We start from the raw sequence: 26,094 nt of genomic DNA, 5'->3' as shown, positions 1-26,094 counted from the left end.
GGTACGCATTCAACGCGAATGCGCGACCACGATCACGTGTGAGGCGTTATTTGCGCAGAGCAAACACAACGGTGGCTGCCAAGTTCTGTACACCCGGCACCGTAGCTGAAGCGCTGACATGGACAGCCGTTAGCTCGCCGTGCAAGTTCAGTGCTCTTGCTCCCTTTTTCGTAGTTAAGGATACAGCCAATTATTTGGCGGAAGGTCCTACTGGAGATGCTTATGCACCCTCGCTGGGCTGCAAGTTAACCAGGCTTTACAACCACGGCGCTACGCGCTCATCTCGGTCGTTTCAAGTTCGATGTCGCCACGGGAAACTATGTATCTTGGTGAGCAACAAGAGCTCACATGTGTACCGCGTGTTATGCTCAACGGTATAGAAGAGATTATGGTATACATGTAATTATACAGGGTTGAGGTGCAGCTGCCGTCCATGTTTCATTCACCGTCCACCGATTCAATCGTGGGGTGCACGAGCCTCGCCCGTGACTGCACCCTTTCCACCCGCCTCGCGCAGCTCGCCCTTCTCGTGGAGCTCGGGGTTCTTGGTAGCCTTTCCGGCGACCTGCGTGACTATCGGTGAGTGATGGTTCTAGATGTGCGCAATGAGTGTCCCTACCTTCTGAGTCTTGCCGATCAGCTTGTCGGTGAATTTGGCCTTCCCCTCCGGTACGTCGCTGTGGCCATCAACCGCGACGCCTCCTAACGAAAGATATGAGTTTCAGGCCGTTCGCCGATTGCGATACTGATCAGCGTACCTGCTGAGGTCGGCTGCACGCTCAGCGGTCTGTCCTCGTTATATGCTGTGTGGCCCGACTCAGCGCTGGGCGATGCAGCGGACTGGTGCTGGGCACCACCCATGACAGCACGGTCGTCGGTGCCTGCGCCGAACTGGCGCTCGTTGTTGTCCTGCCAGACCCGCTCGTTGTTCGTTACGTCTGGGGCGTAGTTGGCAGCGGCTGCACCGCCGCGAGCTCCGGGCAGGGCCTCAGAGTCACGGTGGATGTGGTGCTCGGGCGGGCGCTGGGTAGCGTAGGCGGACATGGTGCTTGTGTGGTTTGGAAAGTTGGATATGCGAGTATGAAAGCGCGTTGGTCGTGAGGGTCGTGAAAGAGTAGTTTGAAGACGACATCGAGAGGCAGCCCCGTACTTATAGTCAAAGCCAGCGCCCGCAGAGTATTACGCTTGTGAACACATGTGGTGCAGCGGCGCGGAGGCGCGGAGATCGCACCACGTCGCCCCAGCGGGAGCTACATGACGTTCGAATTCACTATTCACTACGTCATACATACACAAACTGGGCAGGTGGCTTGCCGTTTACGGAAACCCTTCTAACCCATACCACCCCTCCTCACAATACATGTCGCACAATCTTGTGACATCGACACAGTTTTCGAGAACTGTATGCAGCATCTACTCTACGGTTATGTCAGTAATTGCTGACAGTCCTCTGGTAACTGGAAGAGCGTGAAAGATTGAAGGCACGTATGTACTGAAGCTCCACACTGTAACACGACAGGTCAACCTCAGTAGCATGTGTGCTTAGGAGAATACTGAAATAGACTGAAGTAAGCACATACTATTTGAAATGTCTTAGCTAGACAGCGACGTCACTGGCAGCATCTGACAGCCGACTCCCGGTCCCGATTCGTCAGTAGAAAAGGCGAGTACATAACTATCATGATATCATAGAGCGATCTCAATTCACGAAGGCTTTCGAGCGAGACCTGCTTTTCCATTTGAACGCGAGTCAAATAGCACCTCGACAAGTTCAGAGAACATCACAGGCCTGGACCTGTCTCAATTTTGTGGGCTGAGAGTCTCTTAAATCGGTACTACGTAGGTTCACTTGTAACTTAGTGACAATGCAAACAATTCTTACGGTGGAACGAGTCGCTCCCTTCAGGTTTCTACAATGGTGACGGCTGCTGTGTAACACTACCACTGCTTGTCCGCGTGTGGTATGAGTCAACCCTCAAGGCCTCACCATTCTCGACTCTGAGCACTATCATACTTGAACTCCGATACATTGCTGACTGAAGAGGCTTGCGTTCTCCCCACACATCCTTATGCAACGACGGAACTTACCGTGCCAGTGTGTTCTGAAATCAAGAAAGCGACCGTCCGGATGGGGAATGATAGTACCACAGTGCAAGTACCATGAGCGGCCGGAGTGGAAGGTCAGCGTTTCATGCAACGGGCAGGATGCCAAAATGGCGGACGTGTTGAAGTGCATGACCCTTCTCGCTCTATAATTTAGATGCCCTTGATGGATAGCTGAGCATTTGAGAGAATATTAAAGAAAGGGGCACTCGAGTACTACTACTACTTACTAAAGTAGTAGTTACTACACCACTGGCACTGGCAGCGCTACAGTGATGCTTAGCGCCGAAGCGTTACAGGCCGAGCTTCAAGATCCCGCCGTCGTCTCGACTCTCGAACGCTGACCAGCAGGCTACGGACGGTCTCAACCATCTCTACTCTGTGCGGGAACGGAGCCTGCTTTCTGAAATCCCCCATCACTGATATCTGCCAAGGACTCCCGCTGAAGCGAGCTCTCGTACTTTGGTCTCATGTCTGGCCTCCGCGCCCCCCCTCGCAAGGGCGAGAACTACGAGCTCAGCGCCGACCTCAACAGTGAGTATCGGGAGAAGCGGAAAGATGCCATCAAGAAGGTCATTGCTAACATGACCGTCCAGAAGGGTACGTCTCGTTCGTGTGCACTGACGCGATGCACGACTGAAGCGACTCGCACCTACAGACGTCAGCGGCCTCTTCCCGGACGTCCTCAAGAACATGCAGACCGACGACCTCGAGCAGAAGAAGCTCGTATATCTCTACCTGATGAACTACGCAAAGACGCAGCCGGAGCTTGTCATCCTCGCCGTGAACACCTTTGTGAAAGACACCGACGACCCAAACCCGCTCGTGCGCGCTCTGGCGATCCGGACGATGGGCATGCTGCGCGCGGAGAAGATTCTGGACTACATCTGCGACCCGCTCACGAAGTGCCTCCGCGACGACAACCCATATGTGCGCAAGACGGCCGCGCTCTGTGTCGCGAAATTGTACGATCTCAAGCCGGAGCTAGTGATTGAGAACGGGTTCTTGGAGACCTTGCAGGACATGATCGGGGATAGCAATCCTATGGTGCGTCTGCATTGCATTCTCTACTGGGCGCCCAACTCAGTGTTTGCAGGTTGTCGCGAATACCGTCGCGGCATTGTCAGACATCCATGCGGCCGCGGTCGCAGCTGGTTCGTCCAGTGAAACCTTCCACATCACATCCACCATCTTGAACAAACTTCTCGTCGCGTTGAATGAGTGCTCGGAATGGGGCCGCGTGGGGATCCTGAACGCTCTGTCCCGCTACGAGACTACAGACGAGCGAGAAGGCGAGCACATCTGTGAGCGTGTCGTGCCGCAATTCCAGCACGCGAACGGCAGCGTCGTCCTCGCAGCTGTCAAGGTGTGGAACACCCACATAGCAGCAGTATCATTGTTGACTTTCTGTACCAGGTCATCATGATTCACATGCGCCATGTGAAGTCAGAAAACCTCAACAAGCAGATGATCCGCAAGATGGCTCCGCCACTCGTGACGCTCCTCTCCAATCCCCCAGAGGTCCAATGGGTTGCGCTCCGGAATATCAACCTCCTCCTGCAGAAGCGGCCCGACCTCCTTCAGAACGAGATGCGCGTGTTCTTCTGCAAGTACAACGACCCGCTGTATGTCAAGGTAGAGAAGCTCGACATCATGGTGCGCCTCGCGGGCGACAGCAATGTCGACGCGCTTCTTAGTGAGCTGAAGGAGTGAGTCGGGTTGTGTTGGCACAGGTTAGCACGCCCTCATTCGTGACAGGTACGCTTCGGAGGTGGACGTGGACTTCGTGCGGAGAAGTATCAAGGCCATAGGTCAGACCGCGATCAAGATTGACGCCGCCGCAGAGCGGTGTGTGAACGTCTTGCTGGAGCTCATCGGCACGCGCGTCAGCTACGTCGTTCAAGAGGCGGTTGTCGTCATGAAGGTGAAATGGAATGTATGTCGAACTATGCTTTTGCGTTGAACCTCGATGGCACAGGACATCTTCCGAAAATACCCCTCGACGTACGAGGGTGTCATACCCACACTATGCGCCAATCTGGACGAACTGGACGAGCCAGAAGCGAAGGCATCCCTTATTTGGATCATCGGCGAGTACGCCAACAAGATCGACAACGCAGACGAGCTCCTCGGCATCTTCGTCGACACGTTCACAGAAGAATCTTACCCTGTATGCGTCTTGTTTGATCGCTCTACTCTATCACGCTGACGTCGCCGCCTGCAGGTACAATTGCAGACACTGACAGCGGTCGTGAAGCTGTTCCTGCAGAAACCCGACGGGTCACAAGGGCTTGTGCAGCGTGTGCTAAACACTGCCACGAAGGACTGCGACTCGCCTGATGTCCGCGATCGTGCATACATCTACTGGCGGTTACTGTCCACAGATCCAGGTGCAGCGAAGGTGGGTAGCGAAGGGTGATGTGCGCTGATGTCGCTAACGTTCGATCGCTAGGCCGTGGTCCTCGCACACCGACCTCCAATCTCGCTGCCAAGAACGACGGTGTCGCCACAACTGCTGGAGGAGTTGCTGGGCGAGGTCTCCAGCCTTGCGAGTGTATACCACAAGCCAGAAGAGACCTTCGTCGGGCAAGGACGTATCGGTATCGACACCGTACAACGGAAGAGCGCCGAGTATGTTGTATCTATGCCCCGTGTTCCAGCATATTACTCACCCCAACGACAGTCTCGCAGACGACCGTGCCGCAGCCCAAAAAGCACTCCAAACCGTCGCCATCGGCCAGCAAGCCGAGAACCTGCTCGACTTCGCGGACGATGGTGCCGACGACGGGCAGCAGCCCTCTGGGCTCGCCGCTACGACAATGCTCACATCGACACCCGCCGCGGCGAACCTCCTGTCGGGCACGTCAAGCAATCCGCTCGACGACCTCGTGTCAATATTCGGGAACGCGAGCCTCAGCGCGCCCAGCGTGCAGCCGCAGAGTGCGGCGCCGCTTGGAGGCTTCGGCTTTAGTATGGGAGGCGCGCCGTCGCCGATGCCCCCGCAGACACCGTCGGTCCTCCAAGCGGCGTCGCCACCGATGCAGCAGTCGGGTCAGGAGGATTTGTTGGGTTTGTTCTAGAGTGTTATGTTGGTATCAGGAAGAGTGCGTGGATGTATAACGCTTGTATCGCTTTCAATATCTTCTCCATCTGGTGTGAACGGTGTACCGCTGGTGTACCGAGGCGAGCTCGGGGAGTAATGCCTTCTGAAAACGGCAAGCCCGGTTTGTGCACGACGTAGTCATGTTGTACCAACTCCCGCTAGGGCGGCATGGTGGACGACCACCTATAGCTGCACACGAACATACCAGATCGCCAGCCGAACGTTGACCGCAAGGAAGCAACAATCGTCGTCATCAGGGTGGGTGCACTCGATTCGGCCCTATGATACCTTCCCCTTTTGGTAGCTCGCTTGCCTTTCCTGTCACAAGTTCGATCTTCTGTCGTCATTGACGTACTCTCTCCCCAGCGTACGTATATGCTCCACATCTGTCCGCATCCTCTGGACATAAAAGGCGAGCCTGCACCGCGTCGGCTGCATCGCAATCCCCCCTTGTCGCTCTCAACCACTCGAGCGACTTCATGCCTGTACAAACCTGCACAACTATGCTCGACGCTCGATTTCGTTGCAAGAGCCCTAGTCACCTCGCTGCTTTCAGCCTATATTTACGAACGCCCTCCAACTGGAACCTCGGTCGGGTTGTGTCACGCCGCCGCCTCGCATCCACTTCTCCCAGAGGTCCAACCATTGAACGAGGCAGATAAGCAAGTCCACGACTCGGATTCGGAGCGCAGTACAGAAGACGAGGACAATTATGGCGCCTACCACTACGGGTCGAGCGATGATGGTGAATGCTCCAAGGGAGGCTCAGCTCCAACACTCTTCGATCAGCCTTCCTTCTCTCTCTAATTGTGCAAGGAACTCGTTCGCCTCCTCCTCCGTCTTCGCCCCTTCCTGCCTCGCCGCGTCGCATATGGCTTGGCGCACAGCCGCAGGCATCTTGTTCGCAGATCTGCCGATATTCACACCTCGTCAGATCGCAAACGGAGGCGGGAGAGAGCACGCTCGAATTACCCCGAAATGAAAAGCCAACCACCGTCTACACCGAGCAGTCTCCATATCCTCCGCAAGTCTTCATGCATCACGTCCTGGACGTATCGCCGTGGGGTACCTTCCGGGACGTCCTGCGAGAATGCCGTACGGTATGTCAGAGAGCCGCTCTCTGCGTAGGCACGCCACTCGGCGGCGTAGTGCTGGTCCTTCAACTCGCACCGACAGCCAAAGTACAAGGTATTGTCTGATGCGAAATTCCCCATCAGAATGCGTTATAGAAGTGCACGACGGCGAAAGACGTACCACAAGAGCCATCATATGTTCTGTCTTCGATGATGGAACGCATCGGTGCGACCCCTGTGCCTGGTCCGACGCAAATGATCGGTGTCGCACCGTCTTCGGGAAGGCTGAAGAGACCTTTAATAAGACCGATGGGAAGCTTATCGCCTGAATGAATACATCAGCCATCCCTTGCATGCGACAGGATACTTATACGCGGATACACTCACCTGGTTGTAACCGCGACATATAATCAGTACAAAGTCCCCTGCGCGGTATTCGAAGCATGGTCTTGTATTGGACCATCGCGACGCATAGATGGACCTGCCGTGGATGGCGCTATGACGATATCGTATCAACTATGAAAAGTGACGAAGATTGGCATCTCACACACCTTGACGGAACTCGCGATGGAGAAGTGGCGAGGTCGCAGAGGAGGGAACAGGTCGAACACGTATTCACGAGGAATACGTGCCGATCTGAACTCCTCAAGAACTTCACGGATCATCCGTCGTGGCCGTTGACAATATTCATAGAGCTCGTCCTGTGGATCCCGTCAAGCCATTCAGTCATCGATGAGGCATATTACAGGAGACGGACGACATACCGCGCCTTCCTCACTGAGGAATTCATCTAGTTTCTCTCCCTCAAGCTCATCGGACACGAAATGTCTAAGCAATGCAAAAAAGGATCTACGAGGGACTGCGCTAATGTCTAAGTGCTTTGTGAAGAGTGTTCGCAGAGTGGTCGTGGTGGGAAGGAATAGGGGCAGAGATTGATCTAGCGATGTTCGTCAATTGGGTCACGGCTGAGCACATAGGTCTGGAAAGTCACCTTGCAAGGTATGTACTAGAGTGATAGGGTCATCGGCTGCCTTGTCAAATCCGGCAGACACGAGGAAAGCATCTACATCCGCTGGATGGGCCTCAGGATGGACAACTGCTATATCGCCCGGCTCATACCTCAACGCGTCGCATCAGCCATGGTCACGGAACGTCGAGACGCACAACCTACCGGACATCTTCATCGAAGTCTAACTCAAAATGTCGAACGTCTTGATACCAATCCTCAGCTGTTATGCGGCGATTGCATGAGACGGTCGCAGTGTAGTGCTGTGGATCATCATCGAGGGGAGTTCGACAAGGGGCGGGAGTCGACGCATCCGCATCTAGTATGGATACTCGGGGAAGGGGTAAACTGTCCGCAGTTTGAACTTCCAAACCTGGCGGCAAAGGATAGAACTCAAGCAGTGCCTCGCTCAACTTCCGAAGCCACGGCTCAAATGCCCCATCTATCCTGAGCATGCACGTCAGTCACCAACATACCCCTTATAAAGCGCGAATGTAGACGGACCCAAGATGATGCTGGTCATCACCCTCACCGCGCGCACATACTTCGGTTGCACTGAGGCTGACGAGCCTCCGAGACAACAATTTGGCAGGCCAGCAGAATTTCTCGTATGCAGAGTCGCCCAAGCCAAACACGGCAAACGAGAGGTCCTCGAAGAGATCTTGCGGCAGATCTGACCGAAGCAGCAAGTTCCAAAGGGGTGTCATAGCTCGCGGCTCCCGACCTGATCCTGTCGTCGCAATAGAGAAGATGACGACGTCCTCAGAGATGAGGTTCTCCTGGATTTTTGCCGTGTTTAATTAGGCGAATTTGACAGTATTGATCTCGGAGGTGCACTCACCGGTGGATATGTCTCTAGGTCGTGCACCCGAGCTCGTACATGGATGCGACGACATTGGGCAGCGATCCTGTCGGCGACCTCTTGCGCTGTCCCTGTCTCCGTGGCATAGAGAACTGTCACCGAACGTTCGTGCCCGTCCTCAGCGACGGGCGCAGAGAAAGACATGGCTGACCACACTCGGCCCATCTCTGTCGGGGTGAATTATCTGATAATTCTCGCTTACTGTGCTTAGGCCTTTTATCTTATCTCGGGAAGGCTCACGTGGTAGATCGCGCCTCCAACCCTCACGGTGACCGCGTTGGGAGCCTTGAGGCTCAGAAGCCATTGCTCTCTCGCCAACCACCATCTGACCGTCTGTCGTGAACCGTCTGTCGCGCAGACATTGACAAATCTGCTGCAAATGGTTTGGCCATGGAGTCCGCAACAGACGGCACCTTCTCCCGACAAGCGCAGGACGAAGCTCGTTGAGATTGACTCCAAGCTGGACGATACAGCTGCTTTGATCCGAGAGCTGAAGGCGAAGACGCTCTCCCTTCCAGTCGATGTACTCCTTCTCGCCGCGTTTCTGGCCGGATCAGCTAGCGCCGCAGGAACCATAGGTGTATACAGAAGATACTGGCGGAGGCTGCCCACCGCGGACTGGATCACGCCGGAGATTCTGGTGAAGGGCCGTTGGATCAAGGGATATGTAACAAGGTCAGCACCGAATCTGTAACTTCCTTTTACTTTGGTACTTTCGTTGGGCTCCGGGAACGCACATAGGCGGAGCTCGTCGGGACCGTGCAGGACAAGCCAGGCAGGCGCGACTTCGGCCGTAGTAGCCTGGGTGGAGCGGCACAGCGCATGGATGGTTGAAAACGAACGTTCGGAGGGTGCTACATATCACTTATGTGCGACGCTAGTACGTGCACTGCGACTCAATGGAGTTTCCTTCTCCGCTCCGGCGGGCACTCCCAGTGCGGAGCCCAACGCTATGGTCTGACCTATCACAAGTAATGCAAATTGTGCTCATTGCTAGCGCGGTCTAGCGTAGGTGATGCGGATAATTTCCGCTTGTATCACACGCCTGGCATTGGTTGGCGATGGCCACTGAAGTTTAGGACCATACCGACAACACGAGGAGGTGAAAAGGAACGGACACGCTCCCTTGAAGTCCGAATGTAACGGTGTATGGCAGATTTGAAGGACCAGACGATACATATACGGTTAGCGGGCGTTGATGCCCCTGAGGTGCGTGTTCGATGAGAGCCTCTGGACCTAGGTACTCGGGGTGACGAAGGGCTGTAGGCTGCCCATTTTGGCAAGCCGGCTCAAGAGTTCGCGCAAGAGAGCCTGGCATGGCTGAAGTATTATATCGAGGGGCGGTTTGTGTACTGTCAGCTATGCCGGAAGGATCAGTACGGACGTATTGTGAGTTGACTTTGGTGTCACAGACTGAGATCGGGATTAAACTGACTCCGGGACATGCCAACCTGCAGGTAGCACACGTGCATTGGAAGCCCCGCATCCTCCCGGGCTCTCTAGCGACCGGGAAGTCAGTCCCAATCGAGATGCTTCAGCACGGTTGGGCCGAGGTATACGAGCAGTCTGGCGCAGAGCACGGGCAGCTGGGTGTGGACGAATTCTTGCGAGTCCAGGGCGAGGCGCAGTAAGTCGCTCATCTTGATAAACTTGCGGCGTGTCCTCACCGCCGATCGTAGGACTGCGAAGCGTGGAATCTGGAAGTACGGCCTCAAGCGCGAGTCTGCCGCTGACTACAAGAAGCGATACGCTTCCGGGGATACGTCAAAGCCAGTACTTGTCAAGACCAAGGATAGTATGGATAAAACAGAGGGCACTACGCAGGCTGAAGCCAGTACACAGTCGGGTGGTGTCTTCCGCAGATTGTTCCGAGTAATGTTTAGGCGATCAGCCTGACACATATACCCAACATACGCTTAGCTTTCTGTGATATGTACTGGACGTTCAGCCTTTGTCGCAGACACTAGGGCAGTCTCCAGCATTGTCCCTCGGTCTTCGGTTTGTATTCTGTGGTCCACCATCGTGGTCGCTAAAGATATATATTCCTATTGACTATTGACGAAGACGCTATATCTGCTGGCCAGTGCATACTGTGCGCGATGAAGACGTCATCGTCACGATAGACGTATGCTCGTGAGCTATAGCTACCCGAGCTTGCAGTGCCACTTCGGGCCACCGCCGCTTCGCGACCGGTCGCGTCGCGTGCAGGCGCCCATATTGACGCCACAGACGCGACTGCGCTCAAATCACTTTTCTCCTTCCACCATCACGGCCGACGTTGTACAATGGGCGTTGCGGGACAGGAGCAGACCCCGAAGAAGCCGGTACGCGCGTCGCGAGTGCTAGCTGCACTTGACAATCCAGGTTTCTTCGCGAGTCAGGCTCCTGCGGCAGCATCACTTCCCCCAGCAACACCGCTTCTTTCAGGCACGAAGAGACCGTTCGATACCCCCGGCGCGTCTGGAAGTGGATCGCAGAAGAGGACCAGGAGGCCGGGATATGAGAGGGAGAACACGCCGAGTGGCGTCGAGAGTGAGCTTGTCACGATTTGGAGCTTGAACGCATTCGATCTGAACACGTACATTCTAGCTTCCGTCACACAGATGACCATGTTGGTTGGCGCGTCTCAAGGGGGCTTTCGTCTGAACTACGACCAGGAGGGCGGGCTTTTGCCTTTGGACCTGGGAGGCGAAGACCAGCAGATGAGGTTTGTCACATCGTTTAAGCCTTCGTACTTATGTGGCACTGATAGTCACTTAGACTAGCGGAGTTCGTAACACGGTCCATCGACAATTCGGCAAATGGAGTCAGTGTGAAGGCCGCGATGGAGAAGCTTGGACTCCGCAAGTGCGTCCCACCAGAGTAGATATCAGCAGGGATGCTAACGTTCGTCCAGTAAGCGAGACTTGCTCCCAGGTATGGAGGTTCGCTTGCTCCCGCACCAGATCTTGGGTGTGGCTTGGTATGTGTTTTGTCCGCGATATAGTACGTTACTCATATTTCGTAGGATGATGAATCAAGAACGTGTAAGCCCGCACAAAGGGGGCATCCTGGCGTACGTCTTCCATGCTATCTTGATCCATCATTTATACTCATTGGTGAGCATAGCGACGAAATGGGTCTCGGCAAGACTGTACAGATGATCGCTACCATGGCCATCAACCTTCCGGAACCTGAGGACAAGCATCGCACAACACTCGTTGTGGTCCCAGCAGCGCTGCTACAGCAGTGGAAAGATGAACTCCTGACCAAGACAAATGGGATTTTCTCGGTGCACATACATCACGGCAAGGACAAGCTGAAGAGTGTATCTGCGCTCTCGAAGAAAGACGTCATCATCACCACGTACCACACCCTCTGTGGAGACTTCACGATCCCTTCCGGCATCGAGAGTGAGGACGAGATGGAGTATCTGATGGATAACGGGTATGTGAATCGCGTTTTCGATCTCTATCGTCTGAACTTAGTCCCTTCTCTCGGTTTCGTAGCGGACTGCTGTCGCAGATGAAGTGGTATCGAGTGATCGCCGACGAATCACAGTTCATCCGTAACAGGTGCGTCACTCATGTCAAGAGTATTTTGAGTGCTGTGCTAACACTTGCGATGCAGACGGACGAGATCAAGCAAGGCAGTAGCGATGCTCCGCGCCAAGTATAGATGGTGTCTTACCGGCACACCTGTCACTAATACGCTGTAAGCATATGTCGACTGATGTCTCATGCTGAACTCAAGGAAGGTGGATATAGGGCGGATATATACGGGTTTCTTCGCTTCGGACGATTTCGCCCTTGGAAGTGCGTGCATGCGGCGCTGATGTGGTACATCGTGAACTCACCCCTTGTTTAGTGTCTGGAAGGACTTCAATGAGTACATCGCCAAGGAACAGCTTCGTGATGCACCACTCGCAGGTATGTGTCTTCCACCCTGCTTAGAGTGTCAATTGCTCATCAAAGTCGGCCTTCAACAGGGTTGCGAGCACAGGAGATCCTCAAGCCTCTCTTGCTCCGCCGCACTAAAGACGCTGAGATTGTGCGTGGTCAAATGCATCTCTAGACTTGTGCTCAGAAAGCCGTATGGTTTACCAGGAAGGAGAACCACTTTTGCAACTGCCCGAGAAGCATATCGAACTCGAATATCTCGAATTCTCTGATGAGGAGAGGCAGGTATGTATATTTTCGCGTCGTGATAGAATGGGATGAAGGCTTATGACCTACGTAGTTATACGACTCCTTCGAGGGACGTGCGCAAACGCAGATTAATCGGTTCCTCAGAGACGGCAGTCTTCTCAAGAAGTGAGTGAAAGAGCTTCACATGCTGAGATCATGTGCTGACGAGATGACATTCAAGTACTTCCGTCGTTCTTGTGAGTGCTCAGGACTGAAATACTCCCACTTGTGTTGCTATTCACGACATGACTTCAATAGGTCATGATACTCCGTCTTCGACAGCTATCGTGTCATCCGCATCTCATCCTCGTCGGTACCCGCTTTATCTCGAAAAGTCAACTGCCGCTGATGAAGTGTTTAGGAACAAGCGCAAGGGTTCGAGGACCCTACTATGCTTGTTGCCAGCGATGCCGAGAAGGAGGTCGCACGTGCCAGCAAGCTCATGGGTCCCGAGTGGGTGACTCAGGTTGGTCTGTCCATATAGCAATGATCGGTGCATGTTGCTCATAGGTGTCATTATGTCATCTAGGTGAAGAAGAGGTATGCTGTTAGATCATTCACTAAAGAGGACGTATTCTCAATCATGACAGATTCATGGCTCGTGCGCGAATGGCCCAGCTTGACTTCTCGGACGACATGGAGCAAGACGAGGAAGCGACTTGTCCGAGATGCGGAGACTGTAAGGAGCGTTTTTCATTGTCTTCGCTTGCGTGGCTGAAGTGTGTGCAGTTTTCATGGAGGGCAGTGGAAGACTGCTCGCTTGTGGCCATGAATTGTGCAACGGTAAGGTTTCCGCAAAATCTGGATAGTCTGCATCTCAACTTGTCTGACTTCCAGATTGTCTTCTGGCTCTGCGTACCGAGCGCATGGAGGTGAATGAGGAGTTGTACGTCGAGCCTCTGTCTGTATGGAATCACACTTATCTTGGTGCAGTGGCAACGGTGACGAGAAGGAGAACATGCGCGTAGAGAAAGAGTTCGAAGCGGCCGCCCTGAAGGGCTTGCGTCCTTGTACGTCATCGTCGCATGCTTCACCTTCATGGTCTCAACTTCGTTACAGGCCCCACCTGTAAGAAGATGCAGGACCTCAGTCCGGCACACGTCTTCCTGTCGCAGGCCTTTGAACCTCTACGAGACGATGTACGTGCGGCGAATCGCCGCTCTCGGGCTGCACGTCGGGCAGTCTCCCAGCCGATGTCCCGAGTTGTCAAGAAAGAGCCCATCATCATCGACAGTGACCTGGAAATGAGCTCAAGCTCCGACGAAGACATGCCCGACCTATCGGAGTTGCTCGCTGGCGCTGCGTCTTCATCTCAGTCCAGCTCGGAGAAGAAGAAGGAGAGCAAGGCGAAGGTCAAGGGCAGGACAGTCATGTCAGACGACGATGATTCTCCGATGGATGAGGTTTGTCTCGAGTCTGCTGGTTCGCTATGATGCTGATACATGCGCCTACAGGATAATGACCTGCACAATACCATGGATAAGATCCGCGGAAAGCGGGTCCAGAAGAGCAAGGCTCCCGCTGACGACGACAGTGATGACGATGGTCCGCGGCAGGTGCCGGCATACATGGTGAATACGTGGAGGCGAGGCGACGATAACCTGGAGCCCAGCACGAAGATGATGGCCTTGATCAATCATCTGCAGGAGTGGGAAGTTACAGGAGACAAGACGATTGTCTACTCGCAATGTGAGTTTCGTGTGGATGGATCCATGCCCACCTAACCTTTTTGCCCAGGGACGTCGATGCTTGACCTCATCGAGACACTCTTTCAACGGTATGGTATTCGCAGCCTGCGCTATGACGGGAAGATGTCGCGTGACGCGCGAGAGCTTGTTCTGTCTGAGTTCAGGCAGCGGGGCGGGCCAAAGGTCATCCTCATCAGGTATGCTTCGTAAGTATTTTGAGGCAGGCTCTTGCTCACGCAATCGTCTGCAGCATCAAGTGCGGTGGCGTGGGTCTGAACCTCGTATCTGCCAACCGTATCATCAAGTAAGTTTCGCGAAGGCCACTACTTTGCATTTGTGAGTCTGATGGGACACTTGAAGTATGGACCTGTCGTGGAACTATGCGTCGGAGTCGCAGGCGTACGACCGTGTGCATCGTCTTGGCCAGGAGAAAGAGGTATTCATTAAGCGGCTTATCGTGAAGAATACCATCGAAGAGCGGTAAGCAATGTCACTTCGCCAATTCAAAGGTGACATTTGCTTAATCTGCGTCTTTCCTCAGGATGCTGCGATTGCAGGACACTAAGACCGGTGAGTGTCGATACGTCTCATCATTATGGAGGAACATACTGACATCCGTCTCCAGGTCTCGCCGAAGCTGCACTGGGCGAAGGAAGCGGAGTGAAGCTCCACAAGCTCAGCGTGAAGGAGCTGAAAGCTGTGCGTTTCTCTAGCCTACGAGTTTTGGTTTACGCGCTTACGAGATCCTGCGTGAAGCTCTTTGGTATGAACAAGGACAATCGCCCCCAAGCAGGCCAACAAACGCTCGACGACAATCAGCAACAGTAATCCCCATCGTGCACCAAGATCCACTAGACGCTGGTTCACCTTGCCGGACATTATGCTCCTCACGCAGATACAGTCGACCCCGCTGAGGGTCAACTATTAGTGGTACTGATAGGCCTCGCTTATTGGGTATATAGTAAGCTCTTCATCGTCACCTTGTCGTGTAATTCGTGTATACCGGTATATCATAATCCGCTCGCCCCTCCAAACTTGCCCCCCAGGCTGACCGTCTGCTTACTACCGTCAGAGGAGGAGAGCCAGTGCACCAGCACCTACGCCAACGGCTATCCTCCAGTGCTCTGCGTGCAACCCAACGGCAGCTGCCCTCGAGGGTCGTACCGGTACGGCGATCGTCCGTGTGGCGACCGAGTACCTCGTCACGGTCGCGGTGGTATGGGCACCAGTCGATATTGCCCTGATTGTTGACGTGGACAGCGATAGCGAGTAGGAGGTGCTGACAGACGCTGTGGTACTAGTAGAAGACAGTGCTGTCCCTGTCCGCGTTCCCGCGAAGCTGGTCGAGTGGGATGTCCCTGTTCCCGTGTGGGCAGTACCTGTGGAGTGCACGCTGGTTGCGTGGGTGACGCTTGCGGCGGTCCTGTAGTGCGGGTGTCAATGTGGAGGTGAGATGGTATGCAGGTACGTGATAAAAGGTTACATGTACACTCACGTGTGTCCTGTCGACGCGTATGTGGCGCGCCGCTCGAATTCAAGCTGTGGTTGTGGTGCAACCAATGGGGACGCACAAACCGCGACGATGCCCGCGAGGGCGAGGATGTAGTAGAACAGGATACGCGTGGCGAACATCGAGAGCTCTCTGCTTGTCCTTGGACTGCAGAGGGGTGGGCGGAGCAGAGGGGCGAATTCCCCAGGACACACATCCACCAGCATATATATACCGTCCCACCAAGGCCAGAGTGGACTGTTCAGATGACACCTTCTGGACTCTTAACTGCAGTGGGCGTGGGCGCTAGCGCGCGAACTCACGCCCACCTGCACAGCTTTCGAGCTTATCGCTTTGGCCTGCATGTGGACGCTTTCGGGTTCAGACAGTCATGCCGCGATGTATAGCGATGTCGAAAGCGCGATTGCACAGCTTGAGAGGGTGCGATGCTGGGGTATTAGGAGCGGGGGTCGGCGAGGCTGTAACTGAGCATGATGGCTGTGTTCTGCGGTACCGATGCTCATCGAAGTTGCCTGAAGCGGTGTAAAGCGTATAGTTTTTCGAACGGGCTCCAAGGTGTGGCGGGTTTGTACTATACACATCTGTTGGTGTAGAAGAGGCTGTGCTTGATTTGCGGAGCACTAGCCGTGACTCGGAAGCTTGAAGTCAACGTTCGCATGTAAGTACATAGTCATGCATGTGCGATGTCGATCGGGCCCAGCGCCGAGATGGTATGTGGTAGTGGTAATAACATACTAACATCCACTTTTCGCCGGAAGGAGGCTGACGAGGATCCCACGCCCGATGATACCGCCAAACGCACTATTGTACGTACCATGCATATGCATCAAGAGTTACGATATCAAGTCTACGGATCCTGGATAAATAGTGGGATGACAGGAAAGAGGAAGTGAACAACCACTAGTGTTAGTCGCGCGCATGTCGTGACGTCACTGAGCCACTGAGCGTCGGAAAACTTCGAACCGTACCAAATGAGTGCATTTGTATAGGTTTGCAGGGCGGGCTTGGATCAGACCATTGGCAGATCAAAACCAAACGAGTTCAAGGATCCAATCCATTACAGCAGCACATATTACAGTGATACATACTGCAATCCGATGTTCTGTCCATTCGCGCCACCGCACACAATTCTCCCAGCTATCTTCCCCCCGAGCTTCACATTCAAATGAAGAGTGCAAGTGCACCAGCGCCGACGCCAAGCGCCATTTTCCACAGCTCTGCCTGCAACCCCATCGCCGCACCGCTGGACGTAGTAGGAGCGGCCGACGTGGAACGAGTCGAGGAGCTAGAAGAATGCGGCGTCGACGTCGACGTCGATGTGGAGGTGGATGTCACGCTGACTACGGATCCCGAGCCCGAGCGGGTGGTCTCGCCAGACGTCCCGCTGAATGTGGAGGAGGAGGCTGGGACCGTAGACACCGACGTGGAGAAGTCCGAGCTGCAAGATGGATGTTAGCAATGCATGTTGCTATCGCATGAGACCGAGAAGAGTGCTGTTGGCTCACCTCGAGCTGCTTGGGAATGACTCCGTACTCCTGGTCATGAAAAAGAAGGTTACATCAAGGGTATCAAGTGGTATGGACAAAGTGACTTACTCCGTCGTCGATGACCTGGTTGAGTCAGATATCGCACATGCGCGATTTCAAGTATAATTTACTCACAGACTAGCAGTTGGAATAAGGCTGGTGCTCAGGCTGAACGTCGGTAGACCACTGAGTGGGTTGGAGGGTGTGACAGACAGCGAAGGTGAGACGTCACTGCTGCTGGGCACGGTACTGCTGCTCTCTGCTTGAGGCACAGCATGACCTACGCTACTTACTAGAGCAAGAGCGATGAGATATAGCAAAGACTGAGTGAAGAGCATGTCGACTATCGTGGAGAACGGATTGATCCGTAGGAACGTAGGAAAGTGTCAGTAGGTTCGTGGACGGTGAGGTGGTCGGAGAGACAACGTTCCGAGCGCGTGGGGACCTGCTTATATACGTCGCATGATGCAATACATGATCTCGGCTGGGCAGCGGGAAAGTCTGTCAAGCGTGAGGAAGAAATGAATGAATTAGTCGAAGATACTACACGAGGAGGCGGGGTGATGTGACCGTCCTCTCCAAGACTGCCTGGTGGCTGCACTGGCGATCGGTGACGTGGACTCCAACCGCGTCTCCAATGTCCATTGCCAGCCCCGGGAGGGCTCGTCGTAACAGACGAGTCCAGCGCAGACCTTCTCGTGGTCCGGGGTGTGAGTAGTCCTCCGGGATGAAACCAACTTGCGCGAATAAAAGAACAAAGAACAAAACAGAGGATAAACGACCCCGCGGTCAAATCCTGGGCCTTAAACGAGAGCTCCTCAAAGCTTGCCCAACCCCGAAAGGGAAGGAGTAACCTCCAATCGTATAACGAGCGACCTATACGCCGAAAACGCCTCCCAGAGAGCGTCGAGACATAATACATCTGCCCCTGTACCTCAACCCTACGAGCCCCTACCCCCCGCCCAATGTACCAGCGCCTAATCTTTTAGAGTTAGAGTTCAAGCCCCACCCAGGAACTACATAGTCCACGGAAACTCCCGTCCACCCGTGACAAGATCGACGATCGTAATCACCGACAACTGGCCCTGGGCTAACCACAAGCCAGCTCACAAGATAAATCGATACGTCGACTCAGCTAATCAGGTGACCCCTTGGCCTGACTCATATCGCAACCCGAATAATCACGCCTCTCGCCGGAAACGGCCATGTGTATACCCCCAAAAGAACAAACTATGTCTCCCCTGCTGCCACAGGTGGAGAGGCTGCTGGCAGCCAAAACAAACGAAAGCGAATAGTGTGAATGTTCCAAGGAGTGTGTGCAGACGTATGCCAAAGCATGCGAATCCCTCTAAAGCGCGCTGTCAGGTCAGAAATGGTTTCTGCTGCGGTTCACCGGGTATGGCAGTAATACCGGGCTATCACAGTTGTTCGTTGTGGAGGGGAAACACACAAGAGATACTATAGTGTTCTGCAAAGATAGATCAGTAGGCACAGTTAGTACTTACTACAAGCAGGTTGACTGCTCAAATGATCTTGGGACAATAGGCGAGCGTGGCGAGTATTCTTGACGTGAGGCTGATCTTGGACTTGAGAGACGAGCGTGGCTAGACGAGAATGAAGTTGCTGGTTATGGATCACAGCTTACCCAAACAAGAGCACTAGTGTAGCACTTAGCAGAAGCTTACAGTCACACGTTGACTTTGGGCTACCGATACTAAATTGCTTGGCTAGGGAGCAGCTTGCGAACTACTCAGTGAGGTGGGCAATAAGGGGGCACGAGTTGCCGGGGGGATTGCTCTCCTACGTACTTGCTTGCCTGCTCCCTGCGCCGTGAGTCCTTATATACATGGGGAACAGGCTGATCTAATACTAATTACATGAGCTGACAAACCCTTAGTCATCCAATACACAGCCTGAGTCATCCAAGGATACATAGCCTGAGTCATCCATCTGCACAGCTTGAGTCATCCATTTCACAGCATGAGTCATCTGTTTCACAGCATGAGTCAGCCATAACACAGTGTGAGTCAGCCATTTGTTCAGCATGAGTCAGTCGTTGCACCGTGTGAGTCAGCCATTTGTACAGCATGAGTCAGTCGTTGCACCGTGTGAGTCAGCCATTTGTACAGCATGAGTCAGTTCTTGAGTTTGGGGTGCGAACCTAAAGTGCTTGGTAATCGGGGTCCATGTGGCCGCGTCTCCTAGAAACTGGGGCTCTCGCTGATCCAGGAACCTTGGGGCTTGAGTCTAGGCTATTCTCTGTGCATGTTCCTTGAGCCAAACACTTTTGGCTCAGGACAGCGCACCAAAAGTCATAAATACGACCGACGATAAGAGAAACGACGTACGTCAACCACCTCAAACCTCCAACCTCAACCCCCAACCCACTATGGAGGCCAAGAAAGACAAACAGCAACCGACCCCTGTAATCGCCAATCAAGAAACCCCCCCGCAGAGCAGGAAACGACGTACCACCAAGAAAACGCGACGCCCACATCCCTACATATCCCTACCAGAACTACCCATTACCGCTGACAAAACAACAAACATAATCCAAGTTAAAGTCTTAGTAAACCCAATTTTCGGAGGAGGCAGAGGACTTACCTGGGTAGCGGACGAGAGACCGACAGGACAGCTCAGAAAGGGTGCCAACATTGCACTGTCCACAGGCTCCGAGAACACCGGAGTGGGCAAGCTCACGGCGATCTCCGACCTTAGACGCCATTGGGTCACGTTCACAATCTCAGGTGCCACCCTTCCATGCAACCTGCGCGTCCCGATACCCTGGACCGCTCTGGACGGTCTAGAGAGCTTCTCACACCAACGCCACTACTTCGAACTCAACGACGCCCCGCCACCGCACGCCTCCTTCTCCCATATCCCCCTCTTCAACAACCCCAGAGAGAACCCCTACGAATTCGATGTCAAGGAAAATGAAACAGACTCATACGAGAAACGCCTGGCAAGGATCTCCAACGCGACGTCACGTGAGATGTGTTGAACTAGGAAGGCGCCTACCGGGCTGCCGGGTTCAATCACAGGCCGGACCGGTTCTATGGGAAGCTCCGGGTCCGTGATGTCATCTATGATGTCATCTGTGTGTTATCACATGGCTACGCCACTTACCTTGTATGTCGTGGGAACGTACTATACAGTAGCTTAGATAAGCGGTCTCCTCATGTATATAAGGACCCCAGTAGCGTAGCTCAATCCCCAGTACCTTCAGTTGAAGTACTTGCGTGTGCATCAAGCATCAGCAACCTTGCAGGTAAGTTGTGAGGGCGCACCACTGCGCGGAGCTGCCTGCTCAACAGGTTATGAGCCCTGGTCACTGCCTGAGTACTGCGCCTCACTGGCTGCGTCTCAGTGTGCGCACCAGCTTACCTGTGGCTTTGCCTTAGTGGCTTGAAGCCAGGGGGGGACTATGCGCGTACATCGCTGCAGGTCTTAGCGCAACTCTGTTGCTGCTATCCCCAGCACATGCACCATAGCGGTGGTTGCGCCTCTAAGGCTGCACTTGTCATTGAGTAGAGGGCTGACGACATTGTTGTCAGTATTCCCCATTTACCGAGTTTATCACTTCAAACCCTCTACCAATGGCCTCCAACACCCTCTTCACCGCTGTCCCCATCCTCGATGGCTCCAACTACCGCGCCTGGGCTGAATCCATGTCAGCCTTCCTCATGGCGCAGGAGGTCTGGATCATTGTCAATTCGACCTGGCCCCAGCCTACTCTGGACACAGAGAATCCCTCAGTCTACTACGAGTGGCTGCAGCGCGATCAAAAGGCACAGGGGTCGATCCATCTTCGGCTGACGTCGTCCGTCAAGGCGGCTGTCAAGAACAAGACGACCAGCAAGGCCCTCTGGGACGAGCTGAAGGCGCTCTATGACAAGCAGACCCCCGCCGGTGTTTACAAGGAGTTTAGGACAGCGATCAATGCTCGGATCCCTCCGAACGAGCACCCGAACCCGACGTTCGCTAACATCGCAGCTGCGTTTGACAAGCTTGCGGGCGAAGGGATCGACATCCCCGCTCCACTGCGGGCGATGATAGCGCTCAATGCGCTGCCCTCCCGGTACGACACTGTCATCACCACGATCCTCCAAGCCAAAGAGCTTACAGAGATGAAGATCGACTACGTCCGGGAGTCTGTCGTCATTGCCTACGAGCAAGGCGGCAAGCAGGCGTCATCTTCGCAGAGCGCGAAGAAGATCTCAGCCGTTAAGCGTAAGCACGGCGAACCAAACTTCAACCAGCAGCAGCAGCGCCAGGATGGCAGCAGCAGCGGCGGTGCGAAGGAAGGTCAAGGCAAGGGCAAAGGCAAGCAGCGTGGTAAACGCAGCGGCAAGCAAGTTAAGTCCCGCGCCAACCAAGGAGATCATACGGACCATGCGCATCTCGCCTCGCAGGCGTCGATAGCAGGTCCTACCACCTCCAAAGTCGTCGAGATAGCGCCTTCGGGCAGCAAGTCTCACACCGTCACCACCCGTCCCGCCAAAACCGGCCACAGCAAGAATGCTCACCGGTGGCTCAAGAGTGCCCTCGAGCTCGCCAAAGACATCGACATCTCTGGCACCTCACAGCGTCTCACGACATTGTCTGAGGTCGTTGACAATTCCGCTCGGATTGAGGAGTACCTCTCCGACTCGGAGTCAGAGTCTCGGGCGTCCAAACGCTCTCGTCATGGTTCTGAGGTAGGCCATGCGATCGACGCGATCATGGACGGGACGTACAACTCGTACGACGAGGACGAAGGTCCTACGACTCAGGATCCACTTGATTGGGGATCAGACGGTCAGTACGACATCGACGACGAGCTGGCTAACGCCGCCGGCTTAGGAGAGGACTTTGATGCTGGGTCAGTCTCTTCAGCTTCTATTCCCAAGCGACCTACTAACCCTGCGCTTCATACAGCCGCATGTAGTAGTAGACGCACTAGGTCTACTTTAAAGAGACGTAGTATTCGCAGTCGTAGTCGCAGTGTAACGAATGAATATATCAGTAGTTCATTGCACAAATCAGTTGGTTGTCGGCATTCGCGCGATTTCGCTGCGTGCACCAAATGTAAGGGAAAAGCTAAGGCTTGGCATGAACCAGAGCCGGTTGAGTCATCAGACTCCTGGATGTTGGACTCTGGAGCATCATTACATTTTTCCAACAATTTAGATGATTTTGCTGAGATTGAGGACCTCAGTGAGCCAATCGTCTTGTCGACCGCAAACGGCTCTGCCGTATGCACAAAGCGTGGGACAGTCTTCTTGAACTTCGAGAATGACGATGGTAGTCATACGACGACCAGATTATTCCCCGTTTATTACTTCCAAGGTCTTCATCAACGTCTCCTATCCATGGGAACGTTCCTCCGTGAAGGAATGACAGTGCGCGGTGGTGCGCAGCACGTCGACCTCTATGAACAAGGAGCACGTGAACCACTATATGTGTTCAAGCCGCGGCACCCTAGTTCAACGATATTCGAAATACAGTCCTTGCCTTCACAGGACGCAATGAGTATCCATCAGACAGTTTATTCTGTCGATTACCACACTATGCATCGCCGCCTAGGACATCCTTCTAAGGACGTACTACGGCAAGCACAGAAACACACCGAGGGTTTCCCACCTTCGATAGAGTTCCCTAGGGAGGATCCTATATGCCCAGGATGCGCGGAAGGGAAAATGCATAACAAAGCATTCCCGCCATCTACGTTGAGAGCGACAGAGCCCTTCGAGCTCATTCACTCTGATGTGAAGTCGTTTCCCATCGACTCCTACCATAAGTATAGGTACTACATCCTGTACTATGACGACTACACTTCCAATGCGTGGACAGTGAATCTGCGCAACAAGAGTGCTGCGATCACGGCCACGCGCCAATTCTTAGCCATGGCCAAAAACCAGTACGGCAAGAAGGTTAAGAAGTGGATGTCAGATGCTGGGGGAGAATACAAGTCTGAAGCGTTCGACAAAATGCTGAAAGACCAGGGCATCCAGATCCTGCAAAGTTCGCCGCACACTCCTCAGGAGAATGGCAGAGCTGAGCGACTCAACAGGACGATAATGGACAAAGCTGAGGCCATGCGCCATGAAGCATGTCTACCTGAATCCTGGTGGGAATTTGCGGTTGAGCACGCTGTTCATCTCTACAACAGGACACCTGTCCGACGTCTCAAATGGCGTACCCCCTATGAGATGTTGAATGGCGAGGCTCCCAGCATCAAGCACCTAAGAATATTTGGGTGCGGCGCATATGTATTCATACCGAAAGACGTGCGTCTGAATACACTATCTCGGAAATCTGAGTTAATGGTGTACCTCGGAGTTGCCCCTGGTGGGCATGGGGCGCGATTCATGCGCAGCCCTAATAATGTGCTTTACACTTCATCGAACGCTCTGTTTGATGAACTCATGTTCCCAAAATGCCCAGACATGAAACGGCGAGGCAACACTAGGCTGCAATCTGCACCTAGACCTGACCAAGCGGGTCGCCAACCCACTTCTCAGGAGAATTATGATGACGATGACAACGATCATCCCTCTCATCACCTTCCAAAGGGAGCGGACAATGAGCGTGACGATGCTCAGGAGCAGCCTAGGGCGCCCAGTCCAGTTCCGCCGCCTCAACCTCCGGAAGAGCCAGCGCGCGATGATGCGCCGCGGCGCTCAGGGAGAGAGCGGAAGCCAGTAACCCGCCCAGGGAATGTCTATGGGGAGAAACGGACCCCCGTAGAAATATACAAAGAGATCGAAAAGAAGGGGCAATGGAAAAAGATTGTCGGAGAAGAGCCGGGTAGCTCCCGCTCTCAACCACAGTCAAGGCAGCAACCGGTTCCCGGACCTAGTTCTGCGCCTGATCCACAGCCAGACCAGCCTTCTGGATCCTCCTCGGGCTCTGACGACGACGAAGTCGAAGAGTTACTCATGGCACAACTATGCCGGGAAGGGGGAGTAGGATTGGTTAACATGCTGCTTGCAAAAGCGCTACCACTAGTTGACCAAGATTCTCCAAAGTCCAGCGTACGCGAATGGACATTCCGTGATATCTCGAAGCTACCTAAAGAGGAGCAAGAGAAGTGGAAAGCTGCGTGTCGCGAAGAGTTAGAGGCTCTGCGCAAGCGTGGTGTTTATGAGTTGGTTGACCGTCCTAAGGGACGTAGGGTTACCAAAAACCGCTGGGTCTTCGACGTCAAAACTGTTAGAGTTCGTGGGCCTGGAACCCTAGACTCGGGGGCCGGGCTGCCTGTGAACTCGACGTTTGGTGGTCGCGACGCGACCGGGAAGGTGTAGTCGTGTTGTCGTGAGGTCGTGAGCGAGGCGAGGAGCTCCCGCTGGCGTCGTGGCAGGGCGAGGAGCGCTGCTGTTGTCGTAGCAGAGCGAGGAGCCGCGCCTAGAGGTGAGTCCTAGAGCTAGCGAGGAGCCAGGTCGAGGGGGAGTCCTAGGCGAGGCGAGGAGCTCAAGCCGAGAAGGGATGCTGAACGTACTCGGACGGCGCGGTGTCGCACACGGACGAGGTGGTGGTTCAGCAGTAAGAATGGATTACTTCCCAATATGGAAGTCAAGTGGCTAGGTACAACGAGATAAGATGAGATGTACACTATCAGTTCATAATCTAATCTAATCAGTGAGCATAGTGATGCCCACCCATAACAGTGCCCCCCATTATGAAGTGTATAGTGTGAAGGTGAGGGGTCAGATTAGAGCGAATGAAGAGTATGAGTGAGCATAGAATAGAAGGTGAGAAAAGAGAATAGAAAAAAAAAAATTTTGGGCTCCGCCACGCGAGGCTGAGCTGTCCCGCAAGTACTGCATCCCGAGCATTCAGACTTGCCGTGCATCCACCAAAGCATACAGGCTCTGTCGGTCAAGCCCTCACAGGCTCGGCCAGGCTCCACTGACCTCCCTCGCCTGTAGCAGCTTTGCCATCTTCCCTAGGCAAGGCTGTGCTACTTCCTGCTTGTACTGCGTCCCTAGCTGTCATCCTCGCGGAGGATCTGCGCATCCCTCGGTCTAGGGTCGGCTAGGCCCTGGCATACCTGCCCCCCGTACCCTATCCTCCCCTACCCCCTGCCCCCCAATCTCGAGTCGGAAGGAACCGAGTAAGGGAGTTTCGGCTCGAGATTCCAATGAGAAGGGTGGTGAGGATAGAGGAGAAAAGTCGAGGGTGGGTGGGCTGGGACAAGACAAGGGTACCACAGCTAGTGCCCCCCAGGTTCCAGACAAGGCTTGAAGGTCACACACTTGCCGAAACCTGAGGTTTCCGCAGGAAGCTGCCCCAGAATTGGGCGAGTTGCTCCTGTTGCGTAGGGAGTGTGGACACCGAGCGGGATGCGGGGTCAGACGATGGCAGGTGCACGGAAGGCGGAGAGGCGCAGTGGCGAGGTGTGCGGAAGGTTCGCACAACCTCGCTGCTGGCCGGAGAGCACACGCGCGCGCAAGCAACCTGCGCGTTGGGAGCAGACAAGGGCGCGGGTAGCCGTACCCCGGTACGCTTGATCTCCTCACGTATGTCTTCGCGACGGGAAAGGGCCCATCGGCGTTCCACTGCGGCCGCAGTCCGGCACACCCTCGCGGCTCGTATTTCGGCGTCGAGCTGGCGCTCTTGGCGCGCATGTAAGGCTCGAGCGTGCGAGCGCGGCGACATAGTGCGAGCGGGCCTGTCCTCGCGTTGCTCGTGGGTGGAGGTGCGCGACGCACTCAAGGAATGTGCATCGGACGAGGGGCGAGGAGTCGACCCTAGGGCAGGTGCCGCTGAGCTGCTGGACATGTCGGACGCGTCGAGAGAGCCGGGCGCGCGGGGGTCTCGCGCAGCCCGGCCTCCCTCCAGTACATCGCTCAGGCTGTACATCTTGCGCGTGGTCGACGGATTGAGGCGAGTCGCGGCAGCTAGACGCGCTGGGTCACGGAAGGTGCGCGCGTCGAAGGGCACATCAAGTGGGGGGACGTGTGCGCCGGTCGCGAGTGGATGCAGGGCCCGACGCGCTGGCGGGTCGACGTATCGGCGGAGCGCGGACGCGTGTACGTCGGACGAAGGCGAGGGCGCGCCGGCGCGAGGACTGCG

At 54.6% G+C, this 26,094-nt stretch overlaps 8 protein-coding genes across 8 annotated transcripts; 3 read left to right on the top strand and 5 right to left on the bottom strand.

Annotated features, from left to right (window-relative positions):
• Positions 1-380: 380 nt before the first annotated feature.
• On the bottom strand, positions 381-1,477 carry C8Q71DRAFT_555496 (uncharacterized protein). Its single transcript, XM_047919318.1, has 3 exons — positions 759-1,477; positions 620-702; positions 381-565 (listed from the first exon to the last, which is right to left on the bottom strand). The coding sequence occupies exons 1-3, from the start codon at positions 1,042-1,044 to the stop codon at positions 458-460; spliced, it is 477 nt and encodes a 158-aa protein (XP_047779710.1). The 5' UTR covers positions 1,045-1,477; the 3' UTR covers positions 381-457.
• Positions 1,478-2,375: 898 nt separating this feature from the next.
• C8Q71DRAFT_753827 (adaptin N terminal region-domain-containing protein) lies at positions 2,376-5,472 on the top strand. Its single transcript, XM_047923458.1, has 9 exons — positions 2,376-2,703; positions 2,762-3,150; positions 3,200-3,469; positions 3,520-3,812; positions 3,862-4,027; positions 4,082-4,273; positions 4,328-4,504; positions 4,556-4,734; positions 4,787-5,472. The coding sequence occupies exons 1-9, from the start codon at positions 2,574-2,576 to the stop codon at positions 5,181-5,183; spliced, it is 2,193 nt and encodes a 730-aa protein (XP_047779709.1). The 5' UTR covers positions 2,376-2,573; the 3' UTR covers positions 5,184-5,472.
• A 69-nt stretch (positions 5,473-5,541) lies between these two features.
• C8Q71DRAFT_753826 (riboflavin synthase domain-like protein) lies at positions 5,542-8,426 on the bottom strand. Its single transcript, XM_047923457.1, has 11 exons — positions 8,388-8,426; positions 8,127-8,331; positions 7,790-8,064; positions 7,451-7,732; positions 7,271-7,398; positions 7,044-7,216; positions 6,831-6,980; positions 6,667-6,775; positions 6,461-6,604; positions 6,179-6,401; positions 5,542-6,116 (listed from the first exon to the last, which is right to left on the bottom strand). The coding sequence occupies exons 2-11, from the start codon at positions 8,310-8,312 to the stop codon at positions 5,972-5,974; spliced, it is 1,815 nt and encodes a 604-aa protein (XP_047779708.1). The 5' UTR covers positions 8,313-8,331; positions 8,388-8,426; the 3' UTR covers positions 5,542-5,971.
• On the top strand, positions 8,410-10,204 carry C8Q71DRAFT_753823 (SNase-domain-containing protein). The gene is made up of 6 exons (XM_047923456.1): positions 8,410-8,822; positions 9,155-9,249; positions 9,304-9,356; positions 9,414-9,536; positions 9,605-9,774; positions 9,827-10,204. Exons 1-6 carry the CDS (start codon positions 8,527-8,529, stop codon positions 10,041-10,043), a joined length of 954 nt encoding a protein of 317 aa, XP_047779707.1. The 5' UTR covers positions 8,410-8,526; the 3' UTR covers positions 10,044-10,204.
• A 576-nt stretch (positions 10,205-10,780) lies between these two features.
• On the top strand, positions 10,781-15,139 carry C8Q71DRAFT_898011 (SNF2 family N-terminal domain-containing protein). Its single transcript, XM_047928771.1, has 26 exons — positions 10,781-10,854; positions 10,908-10,994; positions 11,044-11,109; positions 11,155-11,202; positions 11,256-11,573; positions 11,636-11,701; positions 11,757-11,840; positions 11,894-11,941; positions 11,994-12,055; positions 12,115-12,176; positions 12,233-12,310; positions 12,366-12,439; positions 12,495-12,510; positions 12,572-12,622; positions 12,675-12,783; positions 12,882-12,992; positions 13,043-13,096; positions 13,151-13,199; positions 13,247-13,323; positions 13,373-13,716; positions 13,768-14,002; positions 14,051-14,198; positions 14,252-14,305; positions 14,362-14,481; positions 14,543-14,571; positions 14,627-15,139. The coding sequence occupies exons 1-26, from the start codon at positions 10,850-10,852 to the stop codon at positions 14,827-14,829; spliced, it is 2,598 nt and encodes an 865-aa protein (XP_047779706.1). The 5' UTR covers positions 10,781-10,849; the 3' UTR covers positions 14,830-15,139.
• C8Q71DRAFT_555353 (uncharacterized protein) lies at positions 14,950-15,798 on the bottom strand. The gene is made up of 2 exons (XM_047919317.1): positions 15,497-15,798; positions 14,950-15,424 (listed from the first exon to the last, which is right to left on the bottom strand). The coding sequence occupies exons 1-2, from the start codon at positions 15,715-15,717 to the stop codon at positions 15,070-15,072; spliced, it is 576 nt and encodes a 191-aa protein (XP_047779705.1). The 5' UTR covers positions 15,718-15,798; the 3' UTR covers positions 14,950-15,069.
• A 736-nt stretch (positions 15,799-16,534) lies between these two features.
• On the bottom strand, positions 16,535-17,689 carry C8Q71DRAFT_753812 (uncharacterized protein). Its single transcript, XM_047923455.1, has 4 exons — positions 17,173-17,689; positions 17,107-17,121; positions 17,017-17,046; positions 16,535-16,949 (listed from the first exon to the last, which is right to left on the bottom strand). The coding sequence occupies exons 1-4, from the start codon at positions 17,373-17,375 to the stop codon at positions 16,673-16,675; spliced, it is 525 nt and encodes a 174-aa protein (XP_047779704.1). The 5' UTR covers positions 17,376-17,689; the 3' UTR covers positions 16,535-16,672.
• C8Q71DRAFT_555272 (uncharacterized protein) lies at positions 17,174-18,103 on the bottom strand. The gene has a single exon (XM_047919316.1). It carries the CDS (start codon positions 17,957-17,959, stop codon positions 17,381-17,383), a length of 579 nt encoding a protein of 192 aa, XP_047779703.1. The 5' UTR covers positions 17,960-18,103; the 3' UTR covers positions 17,174-17,380.
• Between the last annotated feature and the right edge of the window lie 7,991 nt (positions 18,104-26,094).

Source organism: Rhodofomes roseus (genome assembly GCF_022264815.1).
Source record: "Rhodofomes roseus strain CIRM-BRFM 1785 chromosome Unknown C8Q71scaffold_8, whole genome shotgun sequence".
Taxonomy (NCBI): Eukaryota; Fungi; Basidiomycota; class Agaricomycetes; order Polyporales; family Fomitopsidaceae; genus Rhodofomes; species Rhodofomes roseus.
This window is presented reverse-complemented; position numbering and strand designations above follow the sequence as displayed.